At 41.8% G+C, this 10549-nt stretch overlaps 1 protein-coding gene across 1 annotated transcript in view; it reads right to left on the reverse strand.

Moving 5' to 3' along the window:
* The window catches only part of yap1 (Yes1 associated transcriptional regulator), a 29746-nt gene extending 19197 nt beyond the window's left edge, over nucleotides 1-10549 (reverse strand). The window contains exons 1-2 of the mRNA XM_049576293.1: nucleotides 9809-10549; nucleotides 8307-8542 (exon numbers count right to left, since the gene is read on the reverse strand). Coding sequence (XP_049432250.1) covers nucleotides 8307-8542; nucleotides 9809-10009 — 437 coding nt within the window. The 5' untranslated portion in view covers nucleotides 10010-10549. The remainder of the gene's footprint in view (nucleotides 1-8306; nucleotides 8543-9808) is intronic.

The raw sequence follows: 10549 nt of genomic DNA on the forward strand, positions 1-10549 counted from the left end.
TCGACCGTAGAGATGTCGGCCTTCTTGTGAATATAATGAAACTAGATGGCACTCGGCTTGTGGTGCACAAACCTAAAACAAAACAGGTCTAAAAAACTCAACAACAATGCACAGAAGGAAGCGTGCATCTACTCATGGACAAAAGACTTACGCTCTTTACAATATGTCGTGAGATGTAAACATTAATGGCGTCCTCCCTGGCTGAGCTGTAACATTAGCTAGCTTAGTAGTATTAGGTAAGCTAACAGTATGCACACTTTCTTCTGCGAGGTGATTCGGTTGGTGGGTGTAGTTTGGTAGGAAGAAAATAGTTCCTGTATGAACTGCTCACAACAAGGTCTGTGGATTATCTTGAGTGACTGGGTCATGATTTCTGGAAAGAGATATTTTTATAGGATTTTTTGGCCCTTTAAGCAACACAAGCCAAGTGCCATCTAGTTCCATTATATTTGAGAGAGGGCAGACATCGTTACAGCCGATATTTCCAACAATGAATCACATCAAAACAATCTAGATTGATAAATAGCACTATGGGTAAAAGGAAAAAAATATGTTTTTTTAAATTTTAGGGCTGACGTTTAGCGTAAATAATTTCAGTCTTTTGAAACTTAGAGCTATAAAATCTGTTGCACCTGATGTGAATTCAAACTAGCCAGTACTTCTCATCTTCATGAACAAGCAAACTACACTCTTTCACAGCCACCTTTCAAGCCGTGAGAGATGAGACAGCAGCTTTAGGCAATTTTTGTCAAGTGGTTTCAACAAGTTTCAAAGCCCTGTTTGATAAATGGAGTGTTTCATTTTTTCATAACCAACCTTTTTCAAATGTTTTCAAATGAAAAACATATTTTTGGTGTTCCAACATGCAATGCTCTTGTAGAAGACGAGCCAAAACTGTGGAAATAATCAATGTATCTGCGTTTTTGGACATGGCCTCAATCTGATGTTCAGTATTCTGTTGTAAATCACTTAAAACAAAACATAACCCATCATTAACTTCTTCATGGGAAACTGACTGTAAATGGCCAGATATCGCAGAAATGTGGTTCAAATATGACCAGTTATCAAGCCGGTTGGCTGTAGTGTGGTGCTTTGCTTACTAATTTCTGCTCAGGCTATCATCATGGTCGACTGTGGCTTCGCAGAGCACAGGGTAGGACTCTTGATCCACCCAGGCACTTGACATCTCCTTGACTGATGGCCCAATTATCAAGGTGGCGTTTATTGTACCAGCGTTATTTATAATGCGTCTTGCTGAGGAGGAGGGAGGGGGAGCTTTTGTGTAAAGGCTAAACTTGACTTTGCTTAAATGATTTGGCATTCGACTTTTCTGTGCTGTGCCGTTCACATGGAAGCCGGTGCACATCGACTTCAGGCTGCGACTGAATCAGGAGATTTTATCAGATTCAGCTTCAAAGAGAAACTGAACAAAGGTTCAACATCTTTAAAGTGAAGAAGTTTAAATATTGCACTTGTTCCACAGACCTCATCTGATTACAACAGTATGACAAACTTCCTAACACACAGATTACTTGTTTACATCTATGAAAACTGTAGCGTTTACATCTGGCTTTGAGGAGACTGTTCTATCCAAAAATAAGTCCGCTGAGTGGTTTTAAAGTCTCAGAATGAGCTCTGCTACCTGCCAAAACAGCAGATCAAAGCGAGATTTGAGGCCAGATCGACTGTTTATTCCTCCAAAATTGTCTCTCTTCATAGCCAGATGTCAAAAGCTGCGTTTCGCTGGTGTGAAACAAGGGAGTGAAGCTATGGGGAGTGCAGCAAATGATGAAACACACCCCACAGCTGAGTTGTCAAATGTTAAAAATGGGATCCTCAGGCCACAGTGGCTCCACCCAGGGAGTATATGCTTGGAAGGTGGTTGAAGCCGATGACTAAAGGAGTGCAGTGAGGGAGGCGAGATGTAATCAGGCCTCTAAGATGAGGATAACCACCTCCACTCCGGTTGACCGGGGATGCCTGGCTGCCTCTCTATCAGCAGGACATCATCAAGAGAGATTATTGGGGCAATCTCTGTGACCCTATTGTGGCTTTAAGGTTCCCTTTGAAGAAGGGTTTGTAGCATCATACTTCCTAACGAAGCCACTCATTCACAAAGTACTGAAACTAGGTGAAGCTTGGAAGGTTCACTTTGACTGCTGTTTATTTACAAAGACAAATTCAAAAGCATTATTTATTTAAGAGTAATCTTAGGGATTGCCACGTGAGACTAATAAATCAGTAGTTCTCAAAGGTTAAACAGTTTGTTTTTGCAAAAACTGTGCACAAATGTTGACTGCAACACATAAGTGCTGAATTCAATAAATTGATAGATACCCTTGCGACATCACACCTCATTCATGCATTTTAACAGTAGAAATAGTACAAATGTATGCAACATATAAACAAATATTTCTTTATTTTGTTATCCAAGCACTTGCCGTTGCCATGAGGTGCTACGGTTTGAGTAGTTTTGGGAACTCTACACCCCACCTGAGAGGGTCCACTTCTCAGATACTACATCTCTGTGGAGATGCCCTCAGTGACAGTGGAGGCATTGATGTCTGGAACAGAGGTGTTACATCAAGACTTTGGTAAACACTAGCCTGACTTTCTCACAGTCCCATTTGTGTACTGAGCTGACAGGCCCCAGTTGAACAGGAAGGGCCTTGTCTGTGTGTGGTCAATAAACCAAAAGTTTGTCAAACACAAAGTTGCTCCAAATGAGGGCTTCACGCAGGCTTACAACCCAGTCTTCCCAGCACCATTTGGGACTGACCGGGCGGCCTCGGCTCATAACAGCTTCGTTTGGAATCCAATTTGCGTACTTATCACAGCAAGCATTTAGCAGAGTTGAAGTAAATTAGATAACAGTTGATAGTGAGAATATTTAGGTATTATATATGATGTTGACATAAGATGCTGAGTATAAGATCGGTGTTAGCTAAGCAATTAAACTGAAATCCATTTTAAACAATGGACAGACTGTTGACTCTGCTGTGAAACAAGATGTCAACAACAAATGTGGTGCACATTTTAACAACAGACCAGGTAGCTGACAACTTCATTGTGCATAAACACAGCATTTGTTTGTCTCTAATGGATACTGGAGTATTCAAATACACATTGGCATATATGCAAAGTCATTTTAATTTAACAACAAATGAAAAAGGTGGTAAAAAGTTGTTTTTCTTAACTAGGTAGGACAGTAGCATTTGATTTATCCTGCTCTAATGGGTTTATCTTTGACTTGAATTTAATGCAACAGATGTTCAGGACACCCAGTAATGTACCCTGAAGCTCCACTTGTTCTCAGTCTCTCAAGCTGTCGTGGTTAATCATGAGTGTGCGGCTTTCTGTGTATGAAAACACAGAAAACAACTTAGTATATATTAGTCTGTTCAGTATATAATACAGCATGATATGTAAAAATGAACAAATCTGGTCACAGTTAATTATTTGATCACTGATGAGTTAAACTTTAAAAGACCTAAGTAATCTCTGGTTGCGGGAAACCTGCTTCATCAAAACAGTTTAAAATCCAATTGAGAAAAGACAAAAGTGTCCATCAACACATGGCTCTACCTGCCCCTGAGGGCAGACAAAAGCTACGCCCCCCCAAAAGCTTCCCTCTGCTTAGGGCTGACTTCCCACGGACTAAAAGCTCATTCAAAGCTGCATTTAATAAGTGCCCGGAAACAGTGATTACCCCTCCTAGTTTACCGGTGTGTCTAAATTAGAAACCTTCATTAGTTTATGACCCAGCCCGGGAGAGCGGCCCTGCCCCCATCCCAGTGCCAAGCAAGGTGACCCAACCTCCCTGCCCCTGCTGTCATAAATCAAAGGCCACAGCAAACTGCTGGAAGAAAGAGGAGAAAAGGTCAACAGATTTTGTTGACATTGTCCCAGTCTTCTCCCAGCTTTAAGTCTGTGTTTTTTATGTAACAGGGATTGCTCATATCTGATGCCTATTTCCAGACTGGCTACAACTACCAGTTATCTAAATCATTTAACTGCTGATTGTTTATTTAATTGTATTTTTTAACTAATATATTATCTAGGGCTGGGTGATCTGCAGAAAAATAAACATCACTGTATTTTTGACAGAATACCTCAATATGGATACTGCGACAATAAAATTAAATCACTTTACTGTAATGCAGCCTTTAAAACCAGAAGACAACATTTATAATATTATGACATCTAAAATCTAAGATATCTTTTCTCATATCACAATATTGTAATAATCTCAATATATTGCCCAACTTTACCACAACTTCTCAGAACCTCATGTGTAACCTTTAAATTTATAGTTTGAAATCTAAATTTACAACAAGAGTAAATTGGGAACAGCAGGAAATTGATATATAAACAAGTGTTGCTGATTAATTTTCTAAGGACTGAATAATCATATGATCTACTGACTATTTTACCAATAATCACTATTCAAATGAGGCCAAACTGAAGTTGTCCACACTGTTTCACTTGCACTAATCCAACAATCACTTCTTATCGACTCCTAACCTGACAAGAGCTGCACATTTCAGATCTGAAGAACACAGTGACACTCTTCAGAAAGCCGCTGCACTCTTTCACCGCCATCTTCAAAACGTCATGTCAACCATTTGTCTATTTTGGGAAGGCTCACATGAGTCTCAACAGGCCTGTGGTCTGAATAAAGATCACTGTTTCACTGCTGGGACAAAGGGAGGGCCAGAGTTTCTCTTGGCCCCTCTTCTAGTCATCTCCACATGGCTGCCATTTAACTCCATTGACACAAAAGAGGCACCATCACAGCGCCACGGCTCCATTCATTCCAAAACGGAGCCTGGCTTTTTAAAGGGAGTGGGACATCGGCATCCGCAGCGCCGCTGTGACTCACAGGGGCCTATCACCCCGGACTGCATGACCACATAGTGTACTTATAAACAACAAAGGTGGAGAAGCTTGAAAAAAAAAAAAAAAAACTTTCACCCTGAGTTGATTTATCTCTAAGGACAACAGCGGTCACCTGAGTGAAATGTGAGCACTCCCCCTCCTCCTCCTCTGCTCTCTGCTGGGCTCTGCTAGCTGGTGACAGACTCCCTACCCCCACCGGTCCGTCCACCCACCCACACACACTCTCTCGCTCTGCTTCACTCCTTCTGCAACACGTCTCAGACAACCCCTGTTTATAAATAGGGGAGTGTCTTTTCCAGCAGCTCTGCTGAGGCCGCCTGTATTCCAGATCAAATATCTGCACTTTGATGTGCAGTGTATGGAAGATGTCTCCTGGAGTTTTCCTTACTGGAACACAAACACTGTGTACTACATTTACTCTGGTTGTATAACATGCCAGTTGAAACACAGGTCTGAACAGAGTTGTTCAACTGCTTTTCCAAAGCCACAGAGAGCAAGATGCTCTGCTTTTGGAAAAGACTTGTAAACACATATGACCAGAAACTGAAATATTCAGGATGTAAACTGTCTGTTGACATATGGTACAGACCTAAACTGTGAAAATATGGTGCCATTGTCAATAATCTATCAATCAATCAGCTTCACCTCATCTGCTTTGTTTTCCAAATAAAAGCAGTAGAAAAAACCTCAAACCTGGATAATTACGCAACTGTTACACAACAACAGTGAAATTACACATTGTTTCGATTTTTAAAAAACTGACGTATTCCTACAAACACTGAGCTATAAATTATTTAAGATTGGGTTTTCCAACTAAGCTTTAATTTAGTTTGCGAAATCGCTCCGTTGTCTGGAGGCCCATTAGATCAGTCAGTTCCTAAACAACTGCACTGATCCTGGGAGAGTCTATGAGAATAGCAATTTCTCTCTCCAACCCCCGAGTCCTTTTGTACAATTTTAGAAGAGCCTCCTCAAAACGGCCCAGATGTTCTCCAGATGTCAGACCTTAAAAAACATCTGGTACCGAAAGCTCTTTTTCGAATACAAGTAGATTTGAGGCTATCATGTTTGTTCAGACGCCGTGTCAGGGAGTAGTATTTCCTAGAACTGACAACATTTTGCCTTAGAGGGGAGTGAGGATGACGACTTTCAGTGTTGAATCATCTCTAAACATGAGCTGCTGAGCATTTCATAAAGGTTGGAACATTTCACAATGAGCTGATTATCCTAACACAAATTGTTGACAAGGACGTCACTCCTATGAATTATTCAATCTTTCACATAACTACAGAGAATGAAGTAACATGCGTAAGAAAGTAAAAAGGATAAAAAAAAGGAAAAACCCACACAACCCAAAACATTACAGATGAACTCAATGACAGGCCTACGGGGCTCAGCTATACCCACTAACTGCTATTTAAAAAGTTGACTTTGGATCATTAATGTGGAGGAGATCTGCTGGTTAGCAGATGAGTTTTGCAGAGATGTCTCTCCTGTGCTGTCTGGGGCAGCCACAATGATCCATTGTTTCTACTGAAACCTGAGACCAAGAAAAGGAACACTACATACAGCAGCAGCCCCTCAAAAGACATCTCTCTTGTTTGCAGAGGCCACCAAATTTAATAACCTACAATTCAACTATTGCAATTGTCTCTTTGTGAGCACACTGGCCGCCATTGTGCACTGTAGCACATTTGCAAATTATTGTCAGCATAATGTACGCTGAACAGAGCTGCAGTATGAGCGTCCGATCTCAAGACCACTTCTCTGGTAACTAAGACTTGTCTTGACCAGTAGTGGAAACTAAATTTGCAAAGAAGTTTTCAACATGTGCTTATAATGGTGCACAAATTGAACATTTAAAGGTTCCGTTACATCTCTGCTGAACCCTACAGCAGCTGAAAGGAGTTTTAAACTGGTTATGAAACAGTCTTAATTTAAAGGTCCAGTGTGTAGGATTTAGTGGCATCTAGCACTGAGGTTGCAGAGCTCCACTTCTCCTGTGTGTAGGAGAACTATGGTGGCTGATGCAAAGACACCAACAGCCCTGTCTAGAGCCAGTGTTTGGTTTGTCCGCTCTGGGCTACTGTAGAAACAACATGGCAGACTCCAATGAAGAGGACCCACTCTGTCTGTAGATATTAACGCCTCATTCGAAGGTAATTAAAACACAACAATTCTTTTTCATTCAATTTTCATGTGATTGTGAACTAATGAAAACATAGTTATGAATATTATATACAATTTCTGCCATGATACAAGAAGATGCCCTTAAATCCTACACACTGGACCTTGAATACTGGTGCCTTTGTATGACCTTCATAAGCAACAAGACTATTAGCAAACAGAGTGGCCGAGAAATGTCCAAAGTTGCATCTTCTTCACTCACTTTCAAAACAAATGCACATACGATGGTGTTCTTAGAAATTGCAGTCTTCATTACACGAAAATCTACTGGTTTTGTCCACAGGGGCCAACACAAAATGAAAGTCTCTTGTCATTGCTTTGGGAAGATTCTAAAGTATTATTTTTGTTGTATAATTTGTATGCTGTATCTTTTACGGTTTTAGTCTTTACCCCTTTGATTAAGCCACTTTGCTGCATCTCGACTTGTTGCATTCTGAGACATGATAAAGAGACACATGGTTCTATGCAGGTTCCCCACACTCAAATGAATGTGATAGCATTTTTGTCTCCGCATCGCCATCTTTTTTCAATTGTTTCCAATGAAGAGAGCATAAGTGGCTGCCTGGAGAAACAGTGCCGTGCCCATCATCTTTTTTCAGAGTGCGCCGCCTTTTTTGTGCAGCTGCTCCGAGAACTTCTAGTTGAAAATCTCGGAACTTTTCAAAAAGAGGCGCCGGTGATGACACTGCCGCTTCTTTAGCTAGGTACTGTCTAATGTCACAGCAAAGACAGAGAAGCTCATTTTCTGGGAGCTGACTAGCTGGCGGACACTGTGAATGTTGAGCTTTTATCACCATTTGCTTTGTAAGCTTATTGTGGTGCGGCCAACTTATGTTAATGTAGCATTAGCTACCTTGCTAACGTTAGTGTAGAGATATTGTTGTCATGGAAACATACCCACACGAGGTACATCAATACAAAAAAGCACCGGGATGATGCGCTCCCCAGCGTCATCCCGGTGCAGCGTCATGAATAAGACAGATTCTCTTTTAACCAAAATTTTCATTACATAGCCTTCATCAGGATTCAAAGTGGTGACAGTAGGTCAGGCTGAGGTATATTAATGACTCCATGTACTATGTATCTTTTAAACTATTTATGTACTTTCAAAGCCTTCCATTCATTTAAAAAACACATTCATTTAAGATGCAAACTTTCCAGGTTTTATAAGGACTGTATAATGCAGGAAACAGTGTTGACACTCGTGGCAGCATACTTACTTGAGGAAGTATCTCTGGCCAGAGGCGGTCTTGGCCATCTCCCACCCTGGTGGCAGGGGCATGTCATCAGGAATCTCATAGGATGACTGACGGAGATGTTGAGGGGAAGCACCTGGTGGAGGCATGCCGGCCAGAGAGCCACCAGAGACAGCTCCTAACTGCAGGGAGGCCGGGGATGAGTGTGCACGGACGTGGTGGGGTGTGAGTGCTCCGCCGCTCCCAGCATCGGTACTGGCCTGGGGTTGGAAGAGAAGCAGTGAGAATTAAGTCCAATGTATTGAAATTATGGGATTTCTCTTAGTGGCCTCTTAAAGTTTCTTCTGCTGTTGTTATGGGGCAAATCAAGTTTGTCTTAAACTCAGTTTGGTTGAATATTTCTGGATATCGTGAACATTACACAATTGCAACAACAAAACCAGTCCATGTATTTATACAAAATGTATAAACCACATTTCATTTTGAAAAGATAATAGAGAGTAATTGAGGGCAGTTTATGAAGGATTCAAAGAGTGCAGGACACATAACATAAAGGACTGGTGATTTCTGAGAACATAAAGTCTGCATAAATTCCTCTGATTTATCATTTCACTCACTTCCCATAAGTTATAATCACTTCACATTAATGTTAGCAGGTTCTTTTCATGTGCATGTGCAGGCAAGTTAGAGAGTTGTTTTAGTCTGAGGATGGGGGGGATCTGAGGCCTGTGTGGGACAGAGGGAGAGCGCAGACTCACTGCACAACAACGCATGCGCGCTGACGACAAAACTCCACAGAGACCACAAGCAACAGTTGTGGGGGACGGTAGGGGGGAGGACAGGGGGAAAGGGGGTAAATAGGACAAATCCAAGCATCGAATTTCTCGATTTCAAATCACCTTTGATTACACAAACACTGATTTAGAGACTCCCTTTGATTGTTTCCACGGTTGCCACCCTTCTGTAAATAGGCAATGCAACCATAAATCTAACCAAAACAAATGTGCAAGCTAAGTTATGCTGTGTGGCTTCAGCCAATCTGACAACTCACTTTGAGTGGAATAATATACTCCTATCCTGCGCGGATCCATAGTTTACAAACACGACAAACACAAGCACAAACAAATAGCTTGTTTGGCAACTCCAAACTTTTACGCACGGGCCCAGCGGCCTTTCCTCTGCAGTGATTCTACCAATCTGATTACAACTTGTTAGAAACTGAAAAGCAAATGCATTGTAATAGAACATGTAATTGAATGTTAAGTCAATAAACTGTGTATAGTGCGATTAACTCTTAACAAAACAGAGCTATTGTGTCCAACAATTTAGGATGTGACCACAAACAGCCTCTAAAGGAACAGCAGTGATATCCTAAAGGCCACAGGCGACTCCAAAGTAGAATAAAGTAAGTATGAAATGACTGTAGCAGTCACGTAACGTTACTGTGGGCCTGGGCCCCCACAGGATGGGCCCTGCTTTAATCGTGATTTCTGGGAAGGGGCAGAGGAGAGACAGGGCGGGCTTACTTGTCTGGAATGGGACTTTGGTTCAGGGGGTTTGAAGAAGGAGTCTGGCAGCTTCCTCATCCTCATGGGTACGGAAGGGGGAACGATAGTGTTTTTCGGGTTCATCACGGCGTTAAAAAGAGCCTCCAGGTCGGTCTCTGAGTCGCCCCGTACATGGACGATCTGGTGTCCGGCAGGAGGGTTGTGCTGGCTCGGATCCATTGTCCCAAAACAGTCTGTCAACTTTATGTGTCCGAAAATGTCGCGTTCAGAAAGTCACAAAAAAAGAAGTTTGAGCCAATCCCAAACTTTTTTCCCCTTCTTCTTCTTCACACAGCAGGAAATCTCGACGACACTTAGTAAAAGTTATCCCGAGTCATATTAAAGTTTCACAGCCGAGGACTTTGCTTTCTTCCAAAGTGTGTTAGCTGTCGAAATCTGCGGTAAGACACAGCGCTTTCCTGTTGTTTCTTGCTGGCATACTTGTGAATGCAACAAAGCGCATATCTACTCCACACTGGAATATGTTGTCGCCCGGCCCCAACTTTTCCAAAAAAAAAAAAAAAAAAAAAAAAAAGCAGACGCAGCTACAAAACACGACAAACGCAACAAGCGCTCGGAAAAGTCGCACTTATCTGTGTTCAGGCCGAGTTAGAGAATATTCTTACAGGAAAGATTCATAGTTCGCAGGACAAATCTCCGCTGCTCACTTTCTAGAAAAAAACTTTTGCTCCAGTCGGGTCTAAACTTTGGGCAGGACAT

This window comes from Epinephelus fuscoguttatus, linkage group LG5, assembly GCF_011397635.1.
Source record: "Epinephelus fuscoguttatus linkage group LG5, E.fuscoguttatus.final_Chr_v1".
Taxonomy (NCBI): domain Eukaryota; kingdom Metazoa; phylum Chordata; class Actinopteri; order Perciformes; family Serranidae; genus Epinephelus; species Epinephelus fuscoguttatus.